Source organism: Erigeron canadensis, chromosome 8 (assembly GCF_010389155.1).
Source record: "Erigeron canadensis isolate Cc75 chromosome 8, C_canadensis_v1, whole genome shotgun sequence".
NCBI classification, from domain to species: Eukaryota; Viridiplantae; Streptophyta; class Magnoliopsida; order Asterales; family Asteraceae; genus Erigeron; species Erigeron canadensis.
Genome location: NC_057768.1, coordinates 24,087,356 through 24,100,428, shown reverse-complemented (window position 1 = coordinate 24,100,428; position 13,073 = coordinate 24,087,356). Strand labels below are relative to the sequence as shown.

Sequence of the window (13,073 nt, the reverse complement as noted above, 5' to 3'; positions counted from 1 at the left end):
AGTTAATTATATATACAAGTAAAGAGCTGACATAAAAAAACAATGAAAAGTGGGATAAAAAACGTAATAGTTCTTAAACCAGCATTAAAATATCATGCTGCATGATTAAATTTGGTGGTTTGAGCATGGCACTTATTTGTTTAACACTTAAATTTTGTGAAGAGTTGACAAACACCTCAGTCCTCAACTCGCATTTTCCTGCCTTTCATCATCTTTAGAGCTACCATGGTTCTAGAATCCGGGAGGACCCCCTTTAATAGCATATCATCAGAGTGTCCGAGCCTCTACAAAACCCCGAGAGGAATAGCCACCTATAAGAGCTGTGTAGGCTACAGTATCTGGTTGTAGACCTCTTTCTATCATTTCATTGAAAAGAGATATAGCACCCTAAAGGTTGTTTAGTTTACAGCAAGTGTCAATCAAAACCGTGTAGCAGATAACATCAGGAACCAAGTCTTGCATTTTGGCCAAATATGCTGACAAATCCCTTCCTTCTCTCTTGCTCCCTCCACTAATAGGGCTTCTCTGGTTTAATTTAGATTCCCCGTCAAATAATACTGTATAAGTTATGATATCTGGTTCTATACCCTGATTTATCATATCTTTGAAAAGATCATAAGCTTCTTTAAAGCGTTTCACCTGAAGATAACCATGTATCATGATCGTGTAAGATATGACATCGGGTGCTATGCCTCTTGCTTTCATCATATCGAAAACCCAACGGGCCATTCTCATATTTCCAGCCCGACAATATGCAGAATTCAACTTACTACACATAATTTTCAACGGCCCATTTTCTGTTTTCAATATGGTTTTAAATACCACTAACGCTCTATCGGTTTCATCTTTTTCACAGAGGGTGCTTAGTAGTTTAAAACTACAAGCTTTTGGCACTAGAAGCCCGTTCTCTCCATGCTTAGAAATCCTAAGAAAAAGTTCATATGCTTTTTCTATGTCATTTGCGTCACAGTACCCATTCATCTTAGAAACATAATTTTGGAAGCTTTTTCTTTCAAGATAATCAAAAATAAATCCTGCTTCCTTCACCTTTCCACCTTCACATAATCCATCAATGATTATGTCATATGTAGCACTAGTGGGTTCTATACCTAGTGCTACCATTTTATTTAAAAAAATCATTGTCTTCTCAACAGACCCACATTTTGATAACCCATCAAGAAGCACGTTAAAAGTAATGGTATCGGGTTTCAGACCGTTGTCATTAATCTCACTGAAGATTTTCTCAGCATTCTTAAGGTCTTTAAGGAGACAATATCCTTTAATCAAAGTTGTGTAGTGCTTAACATCTGGGTTAATTTGATAGCGCTTCATCTCTTCTAGCAACAACATAGCTTCAGGCATTTTCCCTAGTCTAGATAGAGCAACAATCGCTATATTAAATGAGACTTGATCAAGAACAACTCCTGAGTTCATTGAGATTATGAATTGGTAAACAACTTCAGATAACAATCCAAGACGGCATAAGCATTGCATAATTGAGCTCATAACTACACAATTGCTTTTAATACTGGTCGAATGCATTTCCTCATGAATTTCCAAGGCTTTGGAAACATTCCTTTGATTACAATACCCTTGCACCAAGGCACTATAACAATATGCATCCGGGAAGATTCCTAACTGCTTCATGTAAAGAAACACATCTTCTGCATCCTTTAACCTCAACTCTTTTACAAAACCACGAATGACAGAAGCATACGCGAAAAGATCAACAGGTGCGCCTGATTCTCTAAGCATTTTAAGGGACCGATAAGCAAAATGTGTTTGTCCATGTAAGCAAAGCCCCTCGATATAAGAACCAAAAGTGAAACTATTAGGCTCGACCCAGCTTCCTTCATTTCACTAAAAACATCTCCAGCTTCGTTCACACATCCCTTCCTGCATAACCCTTTAACGATAATCCCATACGTATACACGTTAGGACAAAAACCATTCCTCTTCAAATGTTCATAAACTGCCAAACACGTATCCACTGCACCCTCTTCAACCAACAAGTTCATAAACAGATTACAAGAACGCATATTCGGAAGAAACCTCCCTTGTATCCTCGCCAACACATCCAAAACCTCATCAAACCGTCCCACACTAACAAACGCCTTAATCAACCCATCAATCGTTCTAGCCAACACATTTTCGCCATCCGAACCAACCTCTTTCAAAACTTGTTCAACCAACTCCCAAACACCAAACCCAAAGTTGTCATCTTTATCCTCGATAACCTCTAAAAACGTAAACTTTAACCTACCCATCATATCCCAATAACACAAAAACCTAATAACACCCATATAAGTATCCACATCATGCTTAAAGCCACATTCTTTCAGATGGTTAATCAAGCACAATGCATTACTGGGCTGTCCTATGAACTTATCCAAAGTTTTAACAAGTGTAATTTTATCAAACATTTGGTGGGCACTATCAAACTTAAACCCACATTCGTTAAAAATAAACGGTGGGTGTTCTTCGGAACCCGAAGCAGATGATACATCGGAATAAGGTAACCGGGCAAGCGATGTAAAACGAAAAAGGGGGTTATGTTTGGCGAAATGCCGAAAAGAAACTGACCTGATCAAAGGAACCAACATGCAAGTTTCTGAAAATTTGCAGTGATTTTGGATATATAAAGAAGAAAAAATGTTTTAAGGGTTTTAGAGACAGGGTTCTGTGGACCGGAAGCTTTAGCGGTCCGGTTGAGGCTGTTGGATCGGATATGCAAATGACCGGGCGGCTGGGCCAGGAACCGGTAACCGTTCATGATGAACGTATTAAAAATTTTAACTGTTGATTTTTAATATTGCTTGTAAACTCTTGACATGAGCACAGTGTCCAATTTTTCGGAATAATCAATGTCCATGGGTTGGAAAATGAGAGTTAAGTTGTAATGGGCTAATGGCATGACTACTCTGCTACATGGCATGAAGCCCATTTGATATTCAAGTCATAATATGCTTTAATAGTTGTATACATTTTGTATTGTGTGATAATCAGTATATCAAGTTTTGTGATTGTGATATCAATTCTATTTAATTAATTTAATTAATAACAATGTTTTAAATACCGTTATTTTGGTCCTACCGGTATTAATGGTATACCGGCACGGTAATTTAATTTTTGTATTTTTATTTTTATAGAAATCCTACAAAACTTGTTACAATTTATTGAAAATAGTCAAAATACAAGTACAATCCAGTCAAAAATAATACCAAATAGGTATTTCATAAAAAAGTATAAGTTTTAAAGTTTATAAATAACAAAACATAACATTAAAGTGTCAAAAAATAATGTTAAAAAATATTCAATAAATAAATAAATAAAATACCGGTATTTTCATTCTGGTAATACCGGAAAATATCGGAAATACCGGCCGGTATTGAATAGTAAAAATATCGAACAAAATACCGCGATAGTTGTACCGGCGTACCACCCGGTATCCGGTATTCCGGGTAATACCGGCCGATACGTACCGGTATTTAAAACACTGGCTCAAGGTTTCATTTGGCAAGTAAAATATCTTCAATCTTTGGGATCAAGGCACATTTGAAAGTTACGTTTTTAAACACTTTCCTGGATTGTTTTACTCATTTAATGTGTTATATACATATAATTTACAATGAAATCAAGCAAGGATAAAAATAGATCCTTTGCTAATTTGTGATGAAACAAATCACACCACTACAAAGATAATCGTTTTTAGAGGTTTTAGAAAATACTTTACAACCGGATTTTATTAAAGATGTTTATATGAGACTTTAACCCAATTGCCAGTTCAAACTTAGTAATTTGAAAGTATACTATTTACTTGAAATCAACCAAAAAATGGAGGCAAAAAATAGAAACAAAAACCGAGTCAAAAATTTTTTGTCTTCTTATTAAAATAAATAGCTTCTTAATTTTCATCCTTTAGACTTAAAAATAAAAATGAAAATGAAAAAGGAAAATAAAAAAAAACAATTTTTTTTCTTATAAAATATTTATGTATATAATTCACCAATTAGTAAACCTTTGATGAATAAGAAGTGAAAAGGGTTTAATGGTAAAAACATTCAAAAATATGGATAGTAAAAAATGTCCGACCCGATTACCCAATAACCGAACTTGTTTAGGATAGGGATTGGAGCATGTGACCCGTCTCAATCCGATATCAATATTTATATCTATATATTTATAAACTAGTCTTAATGCTCGTACGATGTACGAATCGATTATAATTATACAAATCCTTCACTTATTATTTATGATGATTTTGGTTTGTGAATTTTGAATATATGATTGGAAACCTTTAATTGTATTTTGTTTGAAATGCTAATATATGCCTAACAATTTAACTCATACATAAAAACACATTAAAATTGAAATGGTGAATATACGTGATATTAGAGACTGTTTTTGTGTGTACATTTATTAGTAATAATGAGTTTTATGATATAAACAAGAAACATAGTTTGAATAGAATTCTTAATCTAGATAGAATTATAATTTTTAAATATTATATTATAGTTATATTCGTTTTAGATTAGGATTATTATCACATATTTAAAAACTAACTAAATTTAATTAATAAACTAAATGACACGTGTCGAGTAAGGATTACGCCACATGTCGTAGAAAGAAGCCTTCAATCCTATTTTAGTATATTAGTAGATGATTATGCGAAGTGAGTCGACATGTATCTAATTATGATACCGGGGCTAGGGTTTCGTCAATTACCTTTTACTTATAGGTAATTAGTTTTATGTATAAAGTTTTGGTAATTAGTTTTTAAAAATAGTTTTTCCTATCCCGTCGAATTTCAAGTTTTGGACATAACTTTATTCTGATGGGTCCCGGATAAGGTACTTGATGAATATCGGGTTGGGTTTGAATACCTAACTCAAAAATTAATCCAAACACCCCGTTACCCCTGGCTAAAAGGTAAAAGGGTTTATGGTTTCCAATATTCTGCTGTAGGGTTTTTGGGCCAAAAAAAATCTCACACAAAAAATCACATTATTTCTCTCACAAAACGTCTCATAATCTTCAAAAATGCAATAATCTCTGTTCAAATCAAAATCTAAAAACACGAAAAAAATAATTAATAATTATAAATAAAAATGGAGAATGAAATAGAAAATGAGGATGATGATTTCGGAGATTTATATGCAGATGTTGAAGCTGAAACTATTTCCGCCATTAACATTGCACCTCAATCTTCACCTTCAAATACACCTTCACTGTGTGTAACCGAAAACCTAAATAATACCAGTGTTCTAGATGATAAACAGGTGACGTCATCATCAAGTGATGATGATGATGATGATTTAGATATAGTTTTGAATAATGTGGACGGTGATAGCGGTGAAGGTTTTGCGAGTTTTCGGAATAATGCGGTTTTGCGGAATAAGGAGTTTGAAGACGAAGAAGACGATACGGAGGAGGTTATCGGAATTAGAAATTCGCATTCGGCTTATAAGGTTGTTTTTTTTTTGTTTTTTTTACTTGTGAAGGTTTTTTGAGTTTTTATTATTTATTTATGATTTTATCATTTTATGTGGAATGTGCTTTGAATGTATCGTTTTGAGTCTGTGGGTGGAAAATGGCTATTATGATTTATGGCTCGATATAATTGAATTTGGAGAAACATGTAACAAGTCAGATGAAATAATATGTATCCTGTATCTCAAGGAATTTTGGCGATGCGATAACTTGTATGAATACATTATCAAAGACTTATATTCTATATACTTATAAGCTATTTTGCTACTTCAACATTTTTCACTTGGTATTAATAATCAACGGGGAAATGTAAGTGGCTAAGTGCTGGTTTTGAAATGCTTTGTTTATGTCGTCACTTATAGTTCTAGTTTATATAAGATATATTCTTGCTGTGGATTTTTGTTTGTAGTATCTAAGATCGGAGTCGGCAGCATATGGAAGTGATATAAAAGGTGGTGGATCTTCGGCAGCAGCAGGTTATTTGTCTTGGGAGGACAACGGGTATTATGAACGAATGGGTTCCAGATTGAATGGAGCTCAAAGTGGACACCGGTTCTCACTTCCCCGGGCTAGGTATGTACTGAACATAGAAAAGGGGGTTTCAAGTTGTAGTCTTAATGAGTAGCATGGTTGGATCAAGTGGTTAACACCTTTGCCTCTGGAGACAGAGGTCAAGGGTTCGATCCTGACCCCATGCAAAGGGCGTTCTCTACTATTTAGATAGAACCTGGAAGGAGCCTCTCTACCTAGGTGGAGGTAAGGCTGTCTACATCTCAACCTCCCCCATACACCGTCAAGGTATATGGCTGTCTACATCTCAACCTCCCCCATACACCGTCAAGGTATTAGGACCCAAAATCCGCGAAAGATGGCATTGGGTGTTACTTGCTTAAATTGTAGTCTTAATGCTTTATAGAAACTGCTGTTTATGGTGAATGAGTATCCTTTTTTTCATTTCTGGGGTATCTTGCATATGATGGTTGATTCTTCATTAACATGTCTGGAATCACAAATCTTACAGGAACATACTAGATGTAAATGTTGATATATTCGAGAACAAACCTTGGAAGAATCCTGGAGTAGATATATCAGACTACTTTAATTTTGGGTTTAATGAAGATAGTTGGAGGCTATATTGCAACCAAGTGGTAATATACTCTCTTCTTGTGTAAAGCTCTTTTGTGAGTATAAAGAACATTGCATATTTATCCAGGATGATATAAAAATAAAATATCATTGGTGGTGAAATGTTGCTGCATAGCCTTTGATGGATGAAACTTATTTGATTTCATGGGCAGGATGAATATCGTCATGGAGGACCTATGCCTAGTGAGACTCCAGACTCAAAAGCTGCTCAATTAACAGAGGTTGATGCGGTACACAAAACAAAAAATTGCTAAGTGAATAAATTTTTTTACTGGTAGAGCTTGAAATCTCTACCCATTTTTGGGTCGATTGGGCATGTGTTTGATCACAAATAGGTCAATTAGAAATAGTTAGCTGGAAGGGAAATAGGTTAAATGGGTTGGAAGTTGCTCAATAGTTTTTATTTTAATATATACAACCATGTAAAGTGTTCTCTTCAAATATGTAGATTTCTCATTGTAATTTATTTTGTTTTTTTAGTCATGATTAGCACATTAGTGATTTATAGTATTATTTTTTTTGTTGTACAAAAAGTTTTAGCAGTGCAACCCAAACCGAATTGGACCGCTTCAACTGATACTAAAAACTACCTGTTTTAACTGAAACCTCTTATTTTGACACCTTTCATCTTGCTGTGTCTACTTCTACTTCCGAGGTCATCACTGTATATTTCTTGTTTCAGGGAAAAGGACAAGCCATTGAGGTAGAAGAAAGCATTTTTGAGCGACAATCATCCATGGATATATGGCGTCAAATGGATCTTGGTTCAGATGTTATACAAGTATGGCTTTTTGCCTATAATCTGCCTGAATTATTGGAGCACTTAATTATTATGTGTCACTAATCTCATGATTGTAACAGATTACCATTACAGATCCAGAGGAGCATCTCGATGGTTCTGTACCTGAAACATCCAATCATGGAAATGACACTGGAGATGATGATGGCAGGGATCATCTTTCTTTTGGTAGTGCAATGGAAGATGAATCTGTTGCAGGAAGTCATCTGGAGATGGACGCCCCTAAAAGGTGTGAGATATATCATGCTAGTATTCTAGAGTTTATTAGTTTTTTAATTTTCAGTCTAGTTGCTATTCACTGTCCTCACAGTTAAAGAAGAGTGTTTGGGCTATCTATAGCAGACGGCAGTCTATTCTTTTACACATAAAAGTAGGTGGGTCAATTCTAGTAATTTTACCTAATTATGTGTGAGTTTGCCAGTTTGGTTAATTAAACTGTTAACATGTCAAATGAGTAGAGAACCGTAAAAAGAATTTTTTGAAAAAAGGGAACAAGTTGAGCAATTTAAAGGTTACTCAAAGTGTTTAAGGTCTCTAGTTTATACAACCTGTTAGGTCGCTTTATTGTTAATAGTCTGTTCATTAGTTTTGTTATTACATCTAGCATATTAGCATCTTGGTTTTCTTACTTCATTTTCTTATGGTTCTTCATTGTGTTAGTTTTGTTCTTGCTCCACTTTGAGATACTTCAGTTTCTATTTTTTGTTTAAATGAGATTAGGTCTTCCAATCGAAGAAGTAATGGTAAGCCGGTGAGAAGTGCTGAAAATCATGAAATTGACCATATTTCTGATGGCTCTGAAGGAATTGATGAAGCAATCAAAACTTCTAATGACTCTAAGGATACATGTACCACAGAGACATCCATAGCAGAATCATCCGAGCCCGAAAAGAGCCTTGCAAGTTGTTTAGAGGGCTCAAGAAAATTGATATACAAAAAAGAATATGGTGAGAATAGATATCATGCAAGACACACCAGTCCTGTATATAGTACTAGGAACCAAGGAGATTCCAAGCATAATTATGATAGTGTGATTGATGATGCATACACAAGATGGCAGGGTGACAAAAGAAAGTATGTTGATTACGGATATCATGCAAGAAGAAATAGTCGTGTATATAACAATAGTCACAAAGAACTGATACCCAAACCTGACCATAAAAATGATGACATCTGCTCAAGAAGGCCAGATGGCCAAAGGAAACTCCGTGAGTATACATACTATGCAGGAGACAGCAGTCCTATATATAACATTAAAGCTCACCATGAAGATGATGACCACTGGAAATTTGGTGAGCACAGATATGATGCAAGACAAAGTAGCCCTATATTTAATGTTAAAGCTCACCATGAAGATGATGACCAAAGAAAATACGGTGAGCACAGACATCATGCTAGATACAGTAGTCCTGTATATAGCATTAAAACTCACCATGAAGATGATGATTACTTCCCAATGTCTCATAATGAGGGGACCTATGATATGGAATCAAGTTTTGACCGTCATAGGTGGATTAAAAGATTGCATGCTTTTGATCCTTATAGGGAGGAAAACATATCTTTTTCGAAACCAGAACTATTTTCAGATCTGTATGGTGAAAGATTTTCTGACTATGAAGATTGGGGTACTGAAAGATTCGGGGAAAAGATGGATCAACCTGTTTTCAGAAATTCAGAAGAGGAGGATTATTATTATGAGCAAAGAAGATACAAGGAAGACAACAGAATAATGTCAGGGGACCGGTGTCTCGATGAAATGGGTGCCCAATGGGAAAGGAGGGAGGAAAATCTGTTTAATAAAAGTAAGGGCTACAATGACGATTTTTTCTTCGAAGGGGAATATTTTGATGATATACAGAGAGAACAATTTGGATCTCTTGTGTTTAATGATATGGAAAGGGATGAGGTTGAACATGACTATGAAAAGCATGTGGCATATACTAGATGGGAATTTAGAGGACGTGGAAGAAGCAAGGGGAGGGATTGTAGTCCCCTTTCTGAATTTAACAATTCTTGGCTCAAAAAAGATGAGTATGTTGCACATCGATCTTTATTAGAATCCTATATCAATAACGAGAGATGGCATGATGACATGATGCCAGGAAATAGTTTATTCAGAAGACACACGAAATATAGAGGACACTACTCTGAATCTTATGATACAGAAGATCACATGACTGATATTGATGGTCATGTGAATTTAGGAAGAACACGGCACCATTGGCAATCTGAAATGCAATGGAAAGAAGATGAAAATATGTTGAGGCACGAGGATGCTAAGTTCTATGCTGTGAGAGGGCCAGTTCCTCCTGAAAAGGTGTCAGTGCATAAAAGGGTTGCTTATGATCATGTTGAGGAGTCGATTGATGATCCACATGAGTGGTTGTTCATGCGTGGTGTGGATTCAAGGGGTTCACGTGTCGTAGATGGACTTGATTATGTTGAGCAGTTGACTGATGGTCCATGTGCAAACAGATTTAGATATAATCAGAAAAAAGAATCATTTAGTGGTAATAAACGACTATCCCAGAGCTACAGAAGTTCACTTGGTTCACACTTGGCTGGGAAAGGAAAGGTAAGATCGGAGAAACTTAGGATCAAGTATTGTTTCAATTTAGTTGTGTATAAGAGTATGCCATATATCTCTAATACTACCTTCATTTATTTTAATGCTACTGCTTTCATAAGTATTGGTATCCACTTGTTCTTTTGGACCTCATACATCGATAAACATTGATATATTCTGACAGGATAGGTCTGCTAGCTCCATCATTGTTATGGTTTTCTGTCTGCCAAGTAATCAGTTAGATAATGTTAGAATGTTAGATTTTGTTGTATCTACATGCTATCCAATTCTTGCTTAATCGCCTAGTTTTGTTATGTATGTCTTTGAATAACCTAGATTGTCGATTCCTTCCTTTTGGGAAATGAATATGACTGTGAATGAGTGTGCTATCTAGGTTAATTAACTAAGATGTCAATTGTCAACTTTGGTATGTACAAAGCTATTAAGATCTATTCCATTAAGTAATCAAGGGATGTTACATCTGTGTAATCATAAAGCTATGAGAGGCAATACTTATGCCACTTAAAATCTCCATACATCAATAATTCATACTTAAGTGTTGTTGAAAGTGTGTTACGACCCTAAAGTTATCTATGTGATAATTATATCCGAGAAGTATCATATATATTACCACAATAATTTGCTTTATAGATAGGGTATTATTACGGAATAAATGACATGCTTATGCTTGATTTCATTACTGTTGCTACAAACTATTAATTAAAACATATTAGTGACTGACAACTGTTTCTCACACCAATATTGTCATCTTACATTGGAAGTTGATTTCCAGTGTGTGAAGTTGTCCTTAGGATATAGTTTGATACTCTGGTACTAAAATTAGAAGGGGAGGCAATGCTATGGTCATTTAGGTTAAAGTGTGTTGAGTTGTCTTTAGGATATAGTTACAGTGTGATGCTCTTGACACCAATATTGTTACCCTACCTTTATACTGACAAGTTTGCATGTCCTCAAGAATTATTGATAGGTAATACTATACTTTAGCTTGTTCCAATGTGCATAGAAGTATCCTTATTCTGTATTGACCTTGCAATATCAGCCCTCCTATAAAAATGTACCACATTCTCTATTTAGATGTAGCAAGTCATATGCATAATTAATTATTTGCTTCCTTGATCTTTAAGCATACTATTGGAGAATGAGATCAGAATCAAGTGATTTTGTCTTCATAAGATATTGGTATATGACTTTTTATGGGTTTGGATGGTTGATATATATGAGTAGAATTTGAACTATTTGATGTAGCAAGTCATTTACTTAATAAACTATTTACTCTTTGGAATCTTTTTATATAGTTAATGCACAGCACCGTTAAAGTCACAAACTTAGCATGATTCTATTGATTTCTGTGCCTCATCTATCTTATTTAGGTTTTTCTACTACTAATACATACATTCTACATGAAAGTGTAACTCTGGAGCGAAGATTTTGTTTCAATTGGCATAGGCACATTTAGTCTTGGGGGGGGAGATGTTGTTCATAATCTTTTTCAGCTAGTGCTTTAAGCTCAGCAATTTATCTTCATACATAAAATTAGAAGTGGCAAAATGTGCTGGCCAATTAACAGGTTGAAAAGGATTTGGGAATTCGGGTCATTTTATCTGTACTATACAGGTTGTTATTGGTTGAACAAAGAAATCTTTTATTCCGGATTCTATCTTTCAATCAATTAGTGTTCGGTGTTCCAGATATGTTACAAACAGTATATTATTTCGATAATGGTTCAACTTCTTTAGTAAGAGGATCTAGAGGATTTCTTTTACTAATAATATTTGTGTGTGTTGGGGGGGAATATGTACCTGTTTGACCCATTTTTTAAGCTTAGTTTCTTGGTTCCTACCACAAGATGAATCTTAGTCATAAGTAAAACGGCTGTGATTGTTACCTCGACTAGCAGATATGATATTAACTTGGTTACGTCCAAGTAATTTTACCTTTATCTTGTCTTCATGATTTTGTGGCTTACTATCCTCTTTCTGAATTATGTGTCTTCATTGATCATTTTTACTGTCAACTGTGAATCTGTGACATTTATATGGGATAATCAACTATGCAGTCTTTTGGAAAGCACAATAAAGCAGGGAGGGTGGCCTCTGGCTCTTCTCTTAATGATAAGGTGGCACTACCTGTTAATATAAAAGCAGTTGATGAACGTTTGGGCATCAAGAATCGTCAGGTTCCAATCAAAGAAGTAAATATGGGACCCATGAAAATTGATGCAAGGGCACACGTTAATGATACAAAGCTTCTAAATCAAAATGAAAAAACTGGGTTTGATGATACTAGGATTCTCGAGGCAATGGCAAAGATGGAAAAAAGAAGAGTACGGTTTGACGAGCCTGCTATTAAAAAGGATTCAGATACAGTTGTTGACTCAGTTCAAGTGACGGCTTCAAAGAAGCAACACAGACCAGCTAGAAAGAGGAAATGGGGAGGAAACTGAAACCGTTAGTAAACCTATTCATTTTTGTGACTGAAATTGGCTGACTAGATCAGAAAAGCAGGCTATAATGACACAGCAGAGCACATGAAGGTAAACAAGCTGAGAATTTAGTTTTTTTGGGAAACATATAGACATACAATTACTGTTCATAATAATCAGGTTGTTCTTCCAGATTTGTGGAAAGAGTACTAGCTATAAAATTCTCATGTTTACACTTTGAAATCGTTTTTGGAAATGATAAGTGCTCTTTTATTTTTTGATGAGTTAGTGTAGTATAACTGCTGGTTCATTAGCTGCTGCTGTCTTTTCTAATTTGAGCTAAGTTTTTGTCATGTAGACTGGGCTTTATATGATCATTTTAAGATGAGGGCTTCTAATTGTTCCCCATGGTCATTTTTAAAGCAGTGTACCCATTGCATATATTATCATAACATCATGACAGTAAATCTTGAGGGAACGTTTCTTTTTGATGCTGAGCTTGGTAGTTGAAATTTGGCTCATGATAACTTACAATCGAATAGTCTTCTCAGGTTCTGAATTTTTATCGACTTTTGTGTAATTTGCTTGTCAGAAAAACTTGGAGTTCATGTTTCTTTGTTCATTTACTT

At 35.1% G+C, this 13,073-nt stretch overlaps 1 protein-coding gene across 2 annotated transcripts; it reads left to right on the top strand.

Moving 5' to 3' along the window:
- The first annotated feature begins 4,930 nt into the window (after nucleotides 1-4,930).
- Nucleotides 4,931-12,728, top strand: LOC122609906 (FIP1[III]-like protein). 2 transcript variants are annotated; one of them, XM_043782854.1, is made up of 8 exons: nucleotides 4,931-5,468; nucleotides 5,900-6,063; nucleotides 6,512-6,638; nucleotides 6,789-6,857; nucleotides 7,319-7,417; nucleotides 7,498-7,664; nucleotides 8,156-10,010; nucleotides 12,079-12,728. In XM_043782854.1, exons 1-8 carry the CDS (start codon nucleotides 5,109-5,111, stop codon nucleotides 12,463-12,465), a joined length of 3,228 nt encoding a protein of 1,075 aa, XP_043638789.1. In that variant the 5' UTR covers nucleotides 4,931-5,108; the 3' UTR covers nucleotides 12,466-12,728. The 2 variants fall into 2 exon arrangements, with proteins under 2 accessions (XP_043638789.1, XP_043638788.1); XM_043782853.1 differs by having other exon boundaries at nucleotides 6,789-6,866.
- Nucleotides 12,729-13,073: the final 345 nt, after the last annotated feature.

Excerpts from the sequence above, each read along its gene's own strand:
- LOC122609906 (XM_043782853.1), top strand. The coding sequence starts at position 5,109 with ATGGAGAATGAAATAGAAAATGAGGATGATGATTTCGGAGATTTATAT. Across the intron at positions 5,469-5,899 it reads ATTCGCATTCGGCTTATAAG|TATCTAAGATCGGAGTCGGC; the intron begins GTTGTTTTTTTT and ends TTTTGTTTGTAG. Across the intron at positions 7,418-7,497 it reads TTGGTTCAGATGTTATACAA|ATTACCATTACAGATCCAGA; the intron begins GTATGGCTTTTT and ends TGATTGTAACAG.